This window comes from Pituophis catenifer, unplaced genomic scaffold (assembly GCF_029215685.1).
Source record: "Pituophis catenifer annectens isolate HBS135680 unplaced genomic scaffold, rPitCat1.0.hap2 SCAF_5, whole genome shotgun sequence".
Taxonomy (NCBI): Eukaryota; Metazoa; Chordata; class Lepidosauria; order Squamata; family Colubridae; genus Pituophis; species Pituophis catenifer.
The window spans coordinates 49,741,983-49,761,071 of record NW_027256885.1 but is presented as its reverse complement, the minus strand read 5'-3'; the positions used below and the strand labels follow the sequence as shown (position 1 = coordinate 49,761,071).

The following is a 19,089-nucleotide window of genomic DNA, read 5'->3' as shown; positions in this document are numbered from 1 at the left end:
GCTGGACTAGAAGACCTCCAAGGTCCCTTCCAACTCTGTTATTTTAACAACAAAAAAGGCATTAGTTTCCTACATAATCTTAACTCACTGGCTGCTGTTTAAAGAAGACTGCAGAAGTTCAGTTCTTGAAGGCACCTGCCTTAATTTGTTTATATTACTTTATTACATGTTATTTTATTTTATTCATTGATTAGATTTCTGTCTAACAAATATATCTAACTCCTTGCCTTTCCCAAGGAGTTTAGGGTGGTGTACACAACCATCCAATGCTTCTCACTACAGATTATGAAAAATAGGTTGGGCTGAGAGAAAATGACCAATTTTAAGTGATCTGGGGAGCTTTTGTCCTTGAAGAGGACTAGAACCTGATCTCACAATTCCAATAGCTTAAATACTGCCCTGTATAAATGTGGCATATTGACAGTCTGCCTCTTTTCCATAACGGAATGCAAAAACACATATACAGGATCCCCAAACAATTCCTAAAGGATGGTGGCTGCATCCATTAAGAATATAGGTATTATTTCTTTACATGTTCAAGTTAAAAGCTAGATTTTGAAATTGGATCACAAGTTTTGAAGTAAGAAGGGCCAAGTATTTGAGGATAATATGAGAATGCATCTAAAAATAGCTTACACAACTCTTTTAAGACACAGTGATTTTATTTTTTTCAGAATTAGCTGTAGACTTCTGCTTGCATGGTTTTCTTGCTAACATTAGAACCTTTTTAAAAATGAAAGATTAAAACTTTTGACTTTATGACATTCCATTCCATTCAGTGTACTTTGGATGCAGCAAACAAAATCTGAATATACATTGCTTCCTTAAATAACAAAGTCCAGTGTTTGGTGAACCATTCTACATAAAGTTTGTGTGTGGGGGGGGGTTACATAAATTACATTAAAATATGTATAATTTATGTAGTTCTATAGTTAAATACATTCAAACAGACACCATCTTCCCAATTGGTTCATAAAATAAAGGACTTACAGTACAATATATACTTTCAGGAACAGGCACCAGTGTTTCCTTGAACACAGCAAAGACTTCAGCTCTTGATTAAGCCCTAAGATAAATTATATGTTGCAAAACATGGTTTTCCTTCAACAGTAAATTAATGCAATAAAATAACTAAAATATGAGCAACATTTCAAATATCACCACAACTAAGTACTCACAACAGAGTTTTCATAAACATCAGGAATGTGGGGATGAATCTAGTTTACAAAGATGTTATAAGAATTAATGAAACTTCCGCCACAATATCCTTTGAATTCTCAAAGAATGCTTTAGATACTTATGCCTATTTTTCTTCCAATCAACAGCTCAAAACAGATTTCTTTAATTTGTGATCCACCAACACAAATCTATGTTCACAAGGATCCCTGCTTTTATGATCGCAACCTGGCAGCAAGCACAGGCAAGGTACCGAAGCAGTGATACAAATGATCCTGCTAGAAGGGTAGAAACACAGTCTCTACTCAAGTGAAGGAGCAGGAGAATTTCAAATAACCGTATAGCAGATCTGCTTCATCAATTTGAAGTAAATGAAATTAAACCTATTTCCATTTGTGTTCTTTCCCTCCCCATATATTTTAATTGCAGTAGTTTTTGCTTACAACAGATTGCAAAGTGGTGCAGACTATTGAATATATGTCATGTTTTGCAAAGTCAGAATTTTTCATTGGCAGTCTTTATTCATTTATTTATTTATCTGACTTTCTGAGCATAGCCAGGACAGGCCAAGTTTGCTTTAGTATCATCAACATGTCACAAAATGATTCACATAGCTATGTAGTATGGGAAAAAATGATGAGGACTAGTCACTTTTGTGGAGGTCTTTGTAAGGCTTTCACCCCTCAATTTATTTTTATTTATTTTTATTTTTTATTTTTGAATTTGTATACCGCCCTTCTCCCTGAGGACTCAGGGCGGTGAACAGCCAGATAAAAACATCAAATACAAATATTAAAACACATTTAAAAATATATATAGATTTGGCCCCATTAATTAAAATGATAAGCAAAACAGAACAATTAAAAAACCCTTAAAAAGAAATTAAGCCAGCCCGGCTTGTTGAAAAAAGAAAGTTTTAAGGGCACGGCGGAAGGCACTGAGGTCATGGATTCTCCTTATCTCAGGGGGCAACTGATTCCAGAGGGTAGGTGCCCCCACAGAGATTGAACATTTAGCCTAACATTTGTGCAACCTAGCCAGAGTCAGGAAAAATTTCAGAGAAACCAGTGATTTCTTCGCTTCCTTCAACCTAGGGGAATTCTAAAACAACCCATTCCTATTCACTTTTTGATAAATAGGCATATTGCAACCCTCTAAATCAGTGATGGCTAACCTTTCTGCCATCACATGCCAAAAGCAGGGGAGTGCGGGGGGGAAGGCACATGCACGTGCCCACACCCATAATTCTATGTCCCCCACGCCCCTGCGCATGGTGCGCGACACCCCCCCCCCATTTTTGGCACGTGATGGCCCGGTGGGCCCGGTAGGCCCATTTTGTGCCCTCTCCAGGCTCCAGAGGCTTTCTAGGAGCCTGGGGAGGGCAAAAACAGTCTTCCCCACCCCCCTGGAGGCCCTCCGGAGGCCGGAAACGGCCCATTGGCCGACTTCCGGTGGGACTGGAAGGCCCGAAAATCAGTTGGCCAACGTACACATGCGTGCCGGACCTTAGCTCATGTGCCCACCGATATGGCTCCGCGTGCCACCTGTGGCACGCGTGCCATAGGTTCGCCATCACAGCTCTAAATATTGCTTAAGTACAATTTAAGTACATTGATCAGAGTTGTGGTTTAGCAACATTTAAATCCTCACTTAGGCTCATTTGTCAGGGATGAAAACTACAGAATTAAGTCCAGGGCAGGATGCATACTAAAATGCCACAGACCAAGGGTCAGGAAGGCACAAGAGCCGATAATGAATCCGCACAAAGATGCCAGGGTTTGAACCCGAGGCCTTAAACCTTGATGGTACAGTGGTCTAAGCACCCTGTTATTAACACAGCTGCCTGCAATTACTGCTGGTTCGAATCTCTCCAAGGCTCAAGGTTGACTCAGCCTTCCATCCTTTCTAAGGTAGGTGAAATGAGGACCCAGTTTGTGGGGGCAATAAGCTGACTTTGTATAAATATACAAAAGTATGAAGGCTATTGCTTAACGCATTGTAAGCCGCCCTGAGTCTCCGGAGAAGGGCGGCATATAAATCAAATTAAAAAAAAAAAAGCATACAAAGTGCAAGCTTAGTCCTTCTCAGGTGTTTGCTCACTGAAGCCCATGGAATCCAAACTAAGGCTCCCATAGCAACCTTGCTGGGAGAAGGCAGGACACTGCTACAATCAAACAACTCTATGGGCATGCTTCCCTGCACAACTTTGCCCCAAGTCTGGCAAACTTGCCTTCTTTGCCATCTTGTAGGAGTAATCCCTCACTTGTCAGCAAGGGGGAGGGGGACATAATCCAAAATTGAAAAAGTCTAGATAAAAACATATCTGTGTGCTTCTTTGCTGAGTTAGGTACCTCAACTCATGAAGGAGGGTTGGCTGGCAATTGGAGTTGTTGTGTGTCTGAGGATGTGATGCAGGAAAGCTAAGCCAGCAGGCTAGTGATTCCACGGGTATTATTACTGTACTGCACTGGGCTGCCAAATACCGTATAGTGAAGTTCAATATTTAACTGGGCTGAACTATAGATTTAGGACGGGAGAAAGCAGAAGGGGTTGGTTCCAAGTCTTTTACGGGTGGGAAATAACATATCCAGGCCCTGAAAGAGTGAGATCGGGATACTGGCTCTGTGGGATGGCCGGCGTCCGAAAATCACTGCTGCCACTTATTTTCTCATCCTGTGAAATACAGGAGCCATGCAATGACACAGGACCGGCTAAAGCTGCGGGACGGGCGGGAAAGCCTCCCGATGCCCCGCGCAATTCCTGAGTTCTCTGGGTGGGCAGAAGCGCGGATGGCGGCCAGGGCAATCGCTTGGACGGCCCTGCAGGGAGGGCACGGAGATCGGAGAGCATGGAGCCCGGAAGCGGAGGGGTGAGAAGGTAGGGGAAGCAAGCATGGGGTCGCAGGACAATCTGCCGCATCTCACCGTGGGTATAGATGTTGCCCAGCTCGTTGTGCAAGTAGAAGAGGCTGCGGAGACAGCCGGACCCGGAGTTTACCGGTCGGTAGCCCGTTAGCACGAAGCGGTTGAATTGCAAATGAGGGGGGGAGCTGGCCCAGTCCAGGAGCCGGGCTCCCCCCAGGAAAGCCATGGCCGGGCTCCCCCCCCCAGGGTCAGCTACTACCCGGGTTCTGCATCCTTCCAGCTCTGCTTCCTCCTGCTTCTGCCGTTGCTGATGGGACCGCTGCAGGCGGAGATTCTTCCTTGGCCTTCCCCCCGCTTCTTTTCCCCTCCGCAGCCTGAGCTCACAATTCTGCCCCGCCCACCTACCTCATTAGCATAATAGATGCGGATATCGCCCGCCGCCTTTGCCAGCGCTTCTTGCAGGCAACGCGCCCTGCCCTTCTTCATTTGCATTCTCTTATGCAAGCCGCGCCCACTGTCCCTCGTCTCATTTGCATAATCCCTGCACCGCAGTTCGGTACGCACGGTTCTCCAAACCAGGATTCTCTGCGTTGCGTAATACTATAGGCTGTAGAGATGCAAACCACACTTATTCTATTTTGAGAGCCTATCAACTGTCCAGGAGAAAACTATAGCGTTCTGTTATTAGCATAACCGAAGGCCCTCCTCGCATCGGTGCCCGCTGCTAATAAGTGTCATCTTTTTGCATAAGCATTGGGACACGCCCTCAGTCTCCTCCCAGGGAGGAGTGTGATTGGGTAGCGCGGCGCGCGCTGAAGATAGGCGGAAACAGACAAAAGACGCCCCCCAAAGGCTGAAGGGTGTGTAAGGTTAACATCATATGATTCTAAATCCTAATTAATCGGAAACTACTGTACAGTAGTCTATTAAGCCTCAATGCCTCAACAATCCTACGTTTTCTTGGAGGAAGACTATTTTATAGGGTCTTAATAATAATCTATTTTATATCATATTAAGGCAGAACTTAAAAAGAAATTAAATATAAGAGTGAAATAATACAGGGTCACCCTAGAGGATCTCTGAAGGCCCCTTTAACTAGTAAATATAAGAGACAAATGCTGGGTTCAAAAAGTCAAACCGCAGGATTACTCAAACCGCAGTTTAGCTCACAATTCTACCGTTGCAAAGTTCAATAAATCAAACCACAGGCAATTGGGGAGGGGGGCTAGCTAAAGAGGCAGTTCTTAAATACTTCCTGTTTTTGTTAACGATAAAGTTGCGTGTCTGGATCAATACGATGTTCAGAGACAAACAGATAATTTCTATCTGTCTGAACCTATTTTTGGCCAAAAATAAAGTTTCTCTTGATTTCGAAGTCCATCTCCTTTATTTCTGCGACATTTGGCAAGCCAGCCAGGAGATTGGAAGCGATTTTTTGCCACGGACGGAATGGAGCACCTGGTGGATGGGGGACCGTCTTGCCCACCCTTCAGGCGCCACTGAGAGTTTTTCTCTGGAAGGAAGCAGACGACCCTCTGGACACCCGTTGGCCTCCACCGGTCCAAGAACCTCACGAAATCTAGAGAAACTAACTAATAAACGCCGGCTGAGAAAGAAAAAAGAAGACACCTGCAGGCAAGTATTGTGGGAATTGTAAGACCTACTCCTTGAGAGTAGAAGAGGGGGCCTGATCACCTCCCTGGGTCCGGGAGACATCCCTTCCTAATGGAACTGACGTATCCTAATGAGACTCTAGAATTGTGTGGGTGGTTAAGCCATTGCAGTTCCCATTGATGACCGTGGAACATCCGGCGTCTTGGGTCAGTGGCAGTGTCTTAGAAAATGGGTGGAAAAGAGAGTGTTCCACGAACACCTCTTCAATGTATGTTGAAGAATTTTTTTTTTATTGAAAAAGTTTTACAATTACATTTTCTCCCCAATTTCCCCCCCCTAACCCTCCCTGACCCCCCTAACCCTCCCTAACCCCCCCCAACCGTCCCCTCCCCCCCGGACTTCCACAAAATATAATCCAAATCAAAATCCCCTTTTTATAAAACTTGAACCCCTCCACCCCCTGTATATTTTTCACATCTTCACAAAATTCAATTATTCTATCCCTGTATAATACTTTCAGTTAAAAGCTATCTGATATTTCCTCGTGTGATATTTATTCTGCACATAATCTATCCACTTTTTCCACTCCCATACATAAGTCTCTTGTGTCCGATCTTTTAAATATGCTGAAATCTTCACCATCTCTGCAAAACTGGCCATCTTCAAAGTCGATGTTGAAGAATTTTAAGAAAGGTTTTAGTGGAGATTATGGAGACCCCAAGGCCAATCCAGATGACTTAAAGAAATTCTGTGAAAATGATTGGCCAGCATTTAACGTAAGATGGAAGCCTGAGGGAAGCTTTAACCCTGACATAATTTCAAAAGTACATCAGATAGTAACAGACCCAGAAAGCAGCCACCCAGACCAGTACCAATATATTGACCAGTGGCAATTAGTAGTGAAACAAAATCCTGACTGGCTTCGTAAATGCAGAGTAGAAGTCATGCGAGTCTGCGTTGCTCGAATGGGAGGAAATCCCAAATGTCAGGTCAAAAAGAGTCACCCAGACTTCCGGTTTGGTTCCCGTCGCCGAAAGACGGTCTCTCTTCGAACCGCCAGCCCCGTTGCCTGTTAGAGCCGCTTCGAACAAGGAGAAGCGGCTCGGAAAATTCCGAATCCTTTAGGAATCGCGAATAGAGCCGGCGAGAGTCAGGTAGAGCCCCTGTGAAGCCCCCAGATAGCACCCCTTTGCTTCTGGGGAGGAAACAGGCGCGGCTCCCTATCCAGCTCGCCGAGGCTCCGGACAGCGAGGACAATTCTACACATCATAGAACAAGGCGGCGGGACCAACCTTTTTATCGAAAACAAAGTGAATTCTCCAAACAAACAGGGTGGAATCAGAACTTGAACCACGAAACTGCAAGTATTTATACTAGCCCTGTGACTAACTTTAAAATAAAAGATTGAAAGTCTCCTGAAAATGGCGCCCGGCTTCAGCGTTAATGAGAGCTGAAAGCGAAAGTGGATTTGCATAGCTATTTCAACAAGTTACAAAGTAGCATTGTCTGTAACAAGTGAAGGAAAAGGGAATCTCTTTTAAAACAAGCCTGATTCTGATCCAACTTCAGCTTTAATTTGACTAAACCTGGGGGAATTTTTCAGAGGACTTTGTGGAGGAGGAAAGGGAAAAAAGACTTCCTTTTTTGAAAAAGTTAGACTACGTGGTAGAATGGCTTCTAAGCAGACTAAACAGGATGTGAAGGCGGCACGGGGGGGGGATCCCCCACACACAAGCCTCAACAACAGCCTCCCAGCCAGCAGAGCCAGAAAAAAGAGATTGATCTTGAAAACTTAAAGGATTTTATTGCTCAGGCTTTGATGAGGCAAGATGAATATCTGGATGAGAAGTTTAAAAAGTCACAACATGAAATTAAGCAGGAGATAAAAGAAATTAAAGAGGTGGTACAAGAAAAATATGACAAGGTGACCAAAAAATTAATGACAGTGGTGACTGGATTGTCAGAAGCAGTTATCAAAACTGATAAAACAGTGGAGGAATTTAGATCAGAAGTGGATGTCAAAATGAAGGAGGCTGATTATAAAATTTTTAATGTTGACAATAAAATGCAAAGACTTGAAAATGAGATGACAATGATGCAATTCAGGTCTATGGAGTTTGCTATAAGGCTGAGAGGCTTAAAAGAGAATGATAGGGAAGACCTGAGAAAGATCTGTGCTGATGCATTAGCTGTGATGTTAAAGATTAGTCCTGAAGAGATTTTTTGTAAAATGGATAAAGTGTACAGAGTGAATTCTTGGGTGGCCAGACAAAGACAACTGCCTAGAGATGTGGTGATATATTTTACAGATAGAAAAATAAGAAATGATATTCTGCAAAAGTCCTTTGTCTCTGCTGTGCAAGTGGATGGAAAGGAAATTGGAGTTTATAAAGAATTGCCACCTAAGATGTTAAAAGACAGGAAGGATTTTGGATTTCTAGTGAATGAATTAAATAAACAACAAATTCCATTTCGGTGGGATGCTCCAACTGGCATAATTTTGAGGTTTAAAGGAGAAAGATATCGATTAAATACTGTTGAGAAGGCGGAAGAATTTTATTCTAACTTTTTCAAAGCGAGTTCACCATCCCCACGTACATCTTCTGTGGTGGAGATAAAGGAGAGCGATAAAGAGAAGCAATTTCAGCAAGAGATTGAAGAGCAGTCTAAGCAGTTGGAATTGGAGGCAATGGAAATGCAGGGAGCTACAGGAGGAATTTTGGATGCGCCCCTGATAGATCTTCCTTCAGAAATTGTAACTGAACCACCTAAGACTACAAGAGAAGTGGCTTTGGACCTAGCCCGGATGTGTGAAGCCAAAGATCAGCGTATAACTCGAGCAGTTTCTAAGCAAATTAAAGAAAAACAACAACAGGAAAGGACCAAGCCACAGCAATATAAGAAAGGAGCCAAGGGCAATACACAAGAATGTGAAGCCATGGGAGGAGCAAAGCCGAAGACTACCAACCTGGAAAGCCTTCAGCATATGTTCTTATCGCTTCGAGAAGATTCAGATGACAATTAAGTTTTTATCTTGGAATGTGAATGGATTAAACTCACCACAGAAAAGGAAGAAAATATTTAATTATTTGAGACAATTTAACAATGATATTATTTGTCTACAAGAAACTCATATACGAACACAAGATCAAAAATACCTGATAAATTCAAGATTAGGAACACAATTTATAGCCTCGAATTTGGAAAAAAAGAATGGCGTAGTGATTTACATAAATAAAAGACTGTCAGCTAAAATTATAGAAGCAGATGATTGTGGCAGGTTTATAGCAATTGAACTCTATACAGCAAATGGCCCAATTTTGGTGATTGGAATTTATGCGCCTAATCAACAACAAGAAAATTTTTACAAAATTTTGCATTCTAAAATATTGCAATGGGATTATAGATCTATCTTAATCATGGGAGACTGGAATGGAGTAATTGATTCTAAAATAGATAAAAAGAGTTTGGCAAAGTCAAGGATTAGATTACCACAGACTTTTTTTGATATGAAAGAAGATTTGGAATTAAAAGATATTTGGAGAATACATAATCCAAAAGATTTGGACTTTACTTTCTTTTCAGATAGACACAGATCCTTCTCTAGGATTGACTTTATTTTACTATCATCTGATTTACTTGTAAAAACAAAAAGAACAAAGATTTTTCCAAGGACTTTAACTGACCATAGCCCGGTATGGATAGAAATTGAGATGGGAAAGAGTGAGAGAAGATCATGGAGAGTAAATGAAAATTTGTTTAGATATGAAAAGAATATAACAGAACTTAAAAAGCAGATGAAAGAATTTTTTGAAATGAACTTGAACAAGGGTACCCCTATTGAAATTGTGTGGGATGCGAGTAAAGCATATATGAGAGGGGTACTCATTTATATGAATTCTAAACATAAATTAAATCGACAAAAGAAAAGATCTGAAATGGAAGCAGAAATAAAGAACAAAGAACAGTTACTTATAAAAAATCCAACAGATGAAAGAATACGAGGAGCTATAAAACTTCTGAAAGATCAATTTCAAATGCTTATGGCGGAACAAACAGCAATAAATTTACAATTTGCGAAACATAACACATTTTGTAACGCTAATAAACCAGGCAGATGGTTGGCTTATACACTAAGGAAGAGGCAGAGTACACGGGTCATTGATAGTATTGATAGTGGAGGGAAGGAAATTTTTCAACAAAAATTAATTAAAGAAGTTTTTTTAGATTATTATACCAAATTATATGCCAAAGATGATATACAGAATGGATTTATAGAGAAATATTTAGAAGAAAGAAGAGTTACAAAAATTTCTAGTGAACAAAAGGAGAGAATGAATCATACTATAACATCTGAGGAGATTATTGCCGCAATTAAACAATTGAAAACAGCTAAAACACCAGGGACGGATGGTTTAACTGCGGTGTATTATAAAACTTTACAAGCAGAAATGATTGAACATCTTAAAGATTTATTCTGTAGTATACAACAAGGGGGTAAAATACCCCCATCATGGAAAACAGCTTATATTTCATTGATACCGAAAGAGCAAGTAGGTCCTAAAAAACCTGAGAATTTTAGACCAATATCTCTTCTATTCAAGAGGTGATTCATTATGATCAAGCGGGATTTATAGAAGGCAGATATATGAAGGATAATGTAAGGCAAATTATAGATTTATTGGAATATCTTGAGAAGAATAAACAGATCCCTGCAATGCTGGTTTTCTTGGATGCGGAGAAGGCCTTTGATAGAGTGGATTGGAACTTTCTACTAAAGACTTTAAGAAAAATGGACTTTGGGGATCAGTTTATACAGGCGGTTTCAGCACTTTATCAAGAACAAATGGCACAAATTATTATCAATGGAAGTTTGACTACAAATTTTAGTATTGAAAAAGGAACAAGACAAGGTTGTCCGTTATCCCCATTGTTATTTATTTTAACATTAGAAGTCTTGTTGAACACAATACGGGACTCGAGTACTTTGAAGGGAATAGTGATAAGGCAAGAGGATTACAGAATAAGGACATTTGCAGATGATCTGGTTGTTACCCTAACACAGCCGATGGAATCAATAATCCAGATGAAAGACATTATAGAAGAATATGGTATGGTATCAGGATTTAGATTGAACCAGAAAAAAACTAAGATAGTCAAAAATATGACACAAGATCGAAAACAAGAACTTGAAAGCAAGGCAGGTTTTGAAATAGTACCAAAGGTTAAATATCTAGGAGTTCAGGTTGCAGAATCAAATATAAAATTGTTTCAGAATAATTATGAGGTGTTGTGGCGAGAGGTACAAAAAGATATGGAGACTTGGAAAAAGCTGCAGCTGTCTTTACTTGGAAGAATAGCAGCAGTTAAGATGAACGTTTTGCCAAGATTTCTTTTTTTGTTTCAAATGATTCCGGTGCTTAAAAGTGATAAACAACTGAGAGAATGGCAAAGTGGAGTGAATAAGTTTGTATGGAATGAGAAAAAGCCGAGAGTTAAGCTGAAAATTATGCAAGATGCTCCAGAAAGGGGAGGCCTTAAACTTCCAAACCTACAATTATACTATGAAGCAGCAGCCTTGACGCAAGCAAGTGATTGGTTTGGAAGGAAAAAGACTGGAATATTGAATATAGAAAGTTTTGATCTTGAATTTGGCTGACATGCATACTTATTTTATGAGAACAAAGTGGATAAAGTATTCAAAAGCCACATACTTAGAAATTCTTTGATGAGAGTTTGAAAGAAGCACCGATTCAAATGGGATTATAAAATACTGTTATGGTTGGATCTTGGTCATATCATGTGGAATACAAATATAATGTCACTCGGGGGGTTTTTATATAAAGAAGTTCTTTTTTTAGATGCGGGCAGATGGCAACTAAAGACATCAGAAACGCTGTTGGAAGAAGGGATTAATTTAACTTGGTTACAGTATAATCAACTCCAATTGAGATGGAAAGAGGACCAAAAAATTGGTATAATGATGCATGAAGAAGAATTGGTTAGACATATAAAAGAGAAAGGTCCAATGCATATTAAAAGGGTTTATAATGTTTTGCTAGAGAGGGACTCAGAAAATGAATTGGTTAAAGATTGTATGATAAAGTGGGCACAAAATTTTGCAGAACCAGTGATGTTGGAAACATGGGAAAAGATATGGGTCCAGAATGTTAAATTTACACAGTCGCAGAACTTGAGGGAAAACTTTTATAAAATGTTTTATAGGTGGCATTTAGATCCTAAGAAATTGTCTTGTATGTATCCTAATGTTCAACCAAAATGCTGGAGATGTGATTGCTTAGATGCCACATATTATCATGTGTGGTGGACTTGTAAGAAAGTGAAGGCCTTTTGGATAAAAATTTGGTGGGTCATGCAAAATGTTTTGAAGAAAAAACTTCAGTTTTCTCCACAACTGTTTTTATTGGGTATAGTTAAGGGTTTTACAGTGGGTGAAACAAAGCTGATATTGTATATGGTGACAGCAGCGAGATTACTGATAGGTCAATATTGGAAAAATGAAGCTATGCCTACTATTGAAGAATGGACTTTGAAGATGGCCAATTTTGCAGAGATGGCGAAGATTTCAGCATATTTAAAAGACCGAACTCAAGAGGCTTATGTATGGGAGTGGAAAAAGTCGATAGATTATGTGCAGAATAAATACCAAACTAGGAAATATCAGATAGCTTTTAACTGAATGTATTATATAGGGATAGAATAATTGAGTTTTATGAAGGTATAAACAGTATATAGGGGGTGGAGGGGTTCAAGTTTTATAAAATGTGATTTTGATTTGGATTATATTTTGTGGAAGTCACGGGGGGAGGGGAGGGTTGGGGGGGCTAGGGAAGGTTAGGGAGGGTTAGGGGGGGTTAGGGAGGGTTAGGGGGGGAAACTGGGGAGAAAATGTATTTGTAAAACTTTTTCAATAAAAAAAAAAAAAAGAGTCACCCTGAAAGGAAACCTATCTTAAAGACTGCACCCTATGAAGAGGAAACCCCCCCTCCATATGCCCCCCTTTTTCTACAAGGAAAACAAATGAATGTCAGTGATAATAGCCAAAACCAAAAAACAGTAGAACATGGAAGGCAGAGGGAGACACCTAGTGGCCAAGTCCAAGAGGCAGTAGAGCATGAAGAACAGAAGGAGACACCTAAGACAGAAAGGGCTTCTTGTAAATTCCCTTCTCTGTTGCCTCAGTGGACTTCTCCCATTGCTGCCCGAACCAGAAGCCAGTTCTTGGCCCCACTCCGTCAATTAGATCAAAGAATTATAGATGGACAGGGCCAGGCAGAGATTCAGCCTCTGTTTCAGTATGTCCCGTTTACAACAACAGACCTACTAAATTGGAAACAACATTATGGACCACTGTCAGCTAAACCTCAAGAGGTTGTGGAGCTGTTTAAAATCATTGTAAAAACCCACAATCCTACCTGGCAGGACTTGGAACAATTGATGACCACTCTCCTTAATGGTGAAGAGAGAGAGAGATTAAGTAATGCCATTAGTAAGATTTTAAAACCCACAGATGGAGGAAACCTCCAGGCTATATTAGCCCAACAGTTTCCAAGACAAGACCCACAGTGGGACCCCTATAATGACATGATTTAACTCCAAAATTATCAGGCATTAATCCTACAAGGTTTAGAACAGGCTGCTAAACCGCCAGTGAACATGTCCATGCCCTCCTTGGTAATACAAAAGACTGAGGAAAGCCCTGAAGCTTTCTTTCAAAGGCTTGTTGAGACTTATAAGACATACACTCCAATCAATCCCCTGGATTCTGAGAATGCCCACATGTTAGCCCTAGCCTTCATATCCCAGAGTGCCCCGGACATAAAACGGAAACTCCAGAGGCAAGAGGGAGCCTTGGGAATGAGCATTAGTCAATTAATGGAAATAGCATGAAAAGTCTATGTGAATAGAGACAAAGTAGAGGAAAACAAGAAGGAAGTGAGAATGCAACACAAGGCTGAATTGTTGGCAGTTGCTTTAGCAAACAATTCCAAAGCCTGGAAAAGAGACAGGTGTAATTGGTGTAAGGAAAAGGGCCACTGGCAACAAGAATGTCCCAAAAGACTTGAGGTCGAATTAAAGGGAGAACGTGGACCAAATAGAGGAAGAGGACGTGGTCAATTGACTCGAGAGGTCAAAATCTATGATTTTCAGAGAAGAGGAAGAGGGAGAGGAATGCGTCCCCGTGGGTTCCAAGGCAGAGGGCAAAGTCGTTTCCAAGAAAAGACGGAAGCCATAGGCCTGGCCACAGTAGATGAGAGGCCTGAAGACTGAAGGGGACCAGGGCTCAGTCAAGCCCCCCCCCGAACCCTTTGTCTGAATGGAAATAGGGGGCAATAATGTAACCTTCCTAGTAGATACAGGGGCATCCAGATCTGTAATTACAAAGCCATTGGCTCCCATTTCTAATGATGTAATAAATATCCAAGGGGTTAATGGCTTCATAAATTGTCACTCCATGCTGAAACCCCTGAAATGTTCCTTAGATGGAAGAAATATAGAACACCAGTTTCTCTATATGCCTGAGTGTCCAATTTCCCTCCTGGGACGTGACATCCTCTGTAAAATGGGAGCTATTCTGTCCTTTGATGAAGATAAGATGTCATTAATAATGAGGCACCCCCCAGATGAATTGTGGCAAGTAATGTTAGCTCAAGAAGGTCAAATCCCCAATACCTGGCAGGAGTTTGATGTACCAGAGTTATGGGCAGAAGATAATCCACCAGGACACGCTGCTCATCATGTTCCCATAATTGTTCAATTGAAATCTCTAGCAGTGTCTGTTCGTCTTAAGCAGAAAAGCTATCCACGCCACATTACAAAGGCAATACAAGATCATATTACCAAATACTTAAGAGCAGACATCCTAAGAACAATACAATCCCCTTGGAACACCCGAATACTGCCCATTCCAAAACCTGATGGTTCTCTCAGACCAGTTCACGACCTTTGAATCCTCAACGAAGTCACGGTCACTATCCATACTAGTATGCCCAACCCATATACTCTTTTGAGTTTAATTCCAGCCTCAGCCAGTTGGTTCTCAGTGGTAGATTTGAAGGATGCCTTCTTTACCATCTCAATACATAGAGACAGTCAGAAACTGTTTGCTTTTGAATGGGGAGACCCAGTAACAGGTCGGAAAAGGCAGTATGCTTGGACCAGGCTTCCCCAAGGATTTAAAAATTCACCCACCCTGTTTGGTGAAGCCTTAGCCTCAGATCTAGAAGATTTCCAGCCTTATGAAGATGGAGATGTACTACTCCAATATGTAGATGATGTATTAGTAACTGGGCAAATGAAGGAAACATGTTGGGACAATACCAACCAACTGCTTCATCTGTTAATGAACAAGGGATATCGTGCCTCAAGGCAGAAAGCCCAGTTGGTGAAGCCCCAGGTTAAATACCTAGGTTACATTGTAAGCAAAGGACAGAGATTGATTGGACATGAACAAAAGGAAGCTGTCTGTCGAATTGCAGAACCAACCAATAGAAAAGAGTTATGGGGGTTCTTGGGAGCAGCAAGCTATTGTAGAATATGGATTCCAAACTTTGCTCTGCTGGCTAAACCACTTTATGAAGTTATAAAGGGGGGAGAAAAAGCACCCTTTGTCTGGGATCTGGAGCAAAAATGGGCATTTGAAACCTTAAAATCAAAATTATCGCAGGCCCCTGTCATGGGACTCCCTAATTTAGAGAAGCCTTTTAATTTATATGTGGATACAAAGAACAATACTGCCCTCGGAGTCCTAACACAACAAAGAGGAAGTTGGCAACAGCCGATCGCTTATCTATCAAAGCAGCTTGACGGTGTAGCAAAGGGCTGGCCACATTGCTTAAAAATGTTAGCCGCCACTGCTCTTTTAATAGAGGAAGCTAATAAATTAACTTTTGGGCAGCCAACTACCATTCACACCAGCCATGCGATTCAAGGAGTTTTAGAGACAAAAGGCCATTTATGGCTGACAAACCCCAGAATGTATAAGTATCAAGCTCTCCTTACTCAAAACCTGCAAGTGACCCTAAAACAAACAAATGCTCTCAACCCAGCCACGTTATTGCCAGCACCGGGTCCAGAAATTGAACATAACTGTATGCAAGTCATTGAAAGTCAATTCTCATGCAGGCCTGATCTAACTGATGTTCCCCTGAAAGCAGCAGACTATAATTTATTTACAGATGGGTCAAGTTTCATCTCAATAGGAGAACGCTATGCAGGATATGCAGTAGTCTCACTTGACCAAGTCATAGAAAGTGGACCACTTCCAAAAGGCACTAGTGCCCAAGCAGCAGAATTGTGGGCTTTGATCAGGGCACTTGAAAGGACAAAGAATGAAAATGTAAATATTTGGACTGATTCTAAATATGCTTTCCTCACTTTACATGTCCATGCAGCCATTTATAAGGAGAGAGGGCTTTTAACAGCCTCAGGAAAGGAAATTAAACATCCCCTTCTAATTGAGAGATTCATAGCCACTGTTAAAATGCCAAAGAAGGTAGCAGTAATGCATTGCAAAGGACATCAGAAGGGGCAAAGTGAAATAGCCAGAGGAAACAGAGCTGCCGATAGAGAAGCAAGACTGTCAGCAACCCGAGATGATCAGGCTCTCCCTGACATGATAGCTTGTGTAGCATTGGAAATGCCAAGGGGACTGAGCCCCAGATATTCTAAAGCAGAGGAACTCCAAGCAACTGTAGACTTGAAAGGACATAAGCAGGGAGAGTGGTATGTACTCCCAGATGGAAGAATTTTTGTGCCTGCCAATCTAGCCTGGCCAGTAGTAAAAGATTCCCATTCAACAACACATATGGGCAAGACTGTGTTAGCAGAAGCACTTCAGCACATAACTTACATCAATCGCCTTCACTCACTATGTGCTCATGCAAGTGAAAGATGTAATACATGTGCTCAAGTTAATTCAAGGCAAGGACCTAGACTTCCACCTGGAAGTCAGCCCAAGGGATATTATCCTATGGATTCATTAGTTGTTGATTTCACAGACATGCCCAAGTGACTCTATAAGGCAATGCTAGTCATGGTATGCAATTATACTGGATGGCCTGAATGTTTTCCCACCAAGACAAAACAGGCACGTGAAGTGGCTAGAATCCTACTCAAAGAAATTGTGCCCCGATATGGAGTTCCCTCATTCATATCATCAGACAATGGTCCTGAGTTTATACACCAAGTAATCCAAAAACTAGCAAACTCCTTAGGGACCCACTGGAGACTTCATTGTGCTCTAAGGCCTGAAAGTGCTGGCTGCATTGAAAAATTTAACAGGACTATCAAAGAAAAGATGACAAAGGTGTGTCTTGAAACTCATCTTAAATGGATAGATGCATTACCACTAGCACTTTTGTTGTAGAAAATGAGAAGCTGAAATACATTCCTGGTCAGACAGATACATTTATTTGCGCAAAGGTTCAGTGCTTTGTTTGATTCTTGCAAACTGAACAAGGATTGATTATGATTTCACGATTTAAATATGTTTTCAAGACAAAGAGTTCTATGAGCCTTTCCGGCTTCCATATATGGTTACATTAAAAATATATTACACTTACATTACACTTTACTAATTACCAAACCATTACATACTATTTAATAAAATTATTTTGGCTACACATTTTTACTACTCCATCATTTACTCATAATTAAACTATTACAACTTTTACTAACCCATCACTTTATGTTTTACAACTGTCCTTTAAGTGCTGTAATGTTTAAATGCAGAAATTATGGCTATACTTTAAACAATAAGTAACCTTCTGTCTCCCATGTATATCCGTCCAGATGTTCACATATATCTGAATTTCCATAGTTTTTGATTCTATTAAGAAGATGTATAGAATCAGTGGGTTTGACACAGAGCCATAGGTCAAGTAATTATGGGGACATCCATGAACTAATTGCTTAGTTTCATTCACCAGAACCCCACTCTTAGCTTTCCTGCTGGATGACAGCTGGGCCTCATCAGAAGATATATTTACCAATAATGGAGTCCAGCTGCCTTTAGCCAGCACGTATACTTATGTGAATAGATAGGTTCTCTCAAAGTTTAATAGAGAAGGTTACTCAGAGTTCATAGATTTGATCTGACTTTATATACCTGACTTGGAATGATTATTTCTTTTATTCACCTCATATTTACCTCATTTCTACCTCACTTTGGTCTGTGAGATGTACTCCTCAAAAAGGAATTAAATTATCTCCTTTTGAAATGATGTATGGAAGGCCACCAATTATCAATGCTAACTTGAAAGATCATATAGGAAACCTAAGCCAGATAGGAACCTCATGGGTGAATCAAATGGTGGGAGAATTAAATAAGCAAATACAAGAAATCCAACAATACTGTGTGTCCCTTAGCCCACCGTTTCTGACCACCTTTAGTCATAATATTCAGGTGGGGGACAGAGTATGGGTAAAACACTGGAAGGAAGAAAGTTTAAAACCCAGATGGAAGGGCCCGTATACTGTGGTCATGTGTTCTCCACTTGCAGTAAAAGTACTGGAATCCAAGTCTTGGATTCACTGGACACGGGTTAAGCCAGCTGCTGAGGAGTATTGGGAAGCAAGCCAGGACCAGGCCCGACCTCTAGTGGTACGGTTGAGGAAGCGCCCCCTATAACTGTTCTACCGGCAACGGACAGGCTACATACGGGGCAGAAGAGACCTTACTGGTGTCACACCGGAAGCTGACCCTCTACGTATGGCTGAAGATTGGAGAAAAGGTCAACATTCCATTAAAAAAAAAAAAAACCCACCCTGACACTTGTTAGGGAATGGGAGGTCTAACATATATAGTCATAGCTGTACTAACTCTCTTTTTAGTAAGCTTGCTTGCCGTTATTGTGATTAGCTGTGATTTCCTGTATCTGATATGCCGGAATCACCTCTCCCCCAAAAAGACAGGTACTGAATCTAAAATCATTGACTGTGACAGGGAGCAATACAAAACTTCTGTAAGTACTTATGTTTGAAGAAGCCTGGGAGTGGGCTCTCTGTGGTGCTGCTCTAGCTCTAGGACTGTGGATATTGTATTTAACAAATAAGAGGTGGTTCTATGGGATACTTAAAACTAATATTGCCTTTTCCCAAGTCACATATAACCCTAACCTTCTTCCTGATGTGGTGATTTTGTAAATTAAGGGAATTGTGATAAGTTCTGTGTAGGAGACAATTATGAATTTTTTGTGGCTTTGGCTGTTATTGGCAAAGGGACTAATGAGTAATAACACCCTGAACAGTAGCTCCCAATGTTGTGAGAATGCCCAAGTGACTCCCCCTTACCCTTAAGGAAGGATCTGGGGAAGTTGAAAACCTCAAAGTACAAGGCAAGAACGGGTCACAAGGTGTGAACTCTTTGGAACAGGTCCACTCCTGCCAACGACGTATCATAAATAGGTGGGGT

The 19,089-nt window shown here is 41.0% G+C and overlaps 1 protein-coding gene across 1 annotated transcript in view; it reads right to left on the bottom strand.

Moving 5' to 3' along the window:
* PAQR4 (progestin and adipoQ receptor family member 4) overlaps window positions 1-4,326 on the bottom strand; it is a 54,400-nt gene extending 50,074 nt beyond the window's left edge. The window contains exon 1 of the mRNA XM_070944517.1: window positions 4,101-4,326. Within this exon, the coding sequence (XP_070800618.1) occupies window positions 4,101-4,266 (166 nt within the window). The 5' untranslated portion in view covers window positions 4,267-4,326. The remainder of the gene's footprint in view (window positions 1-4,100) is intronic.
* Between the last annotated feature and the right edge of the window lie 14,763 nt (window positions 4,327-19,089).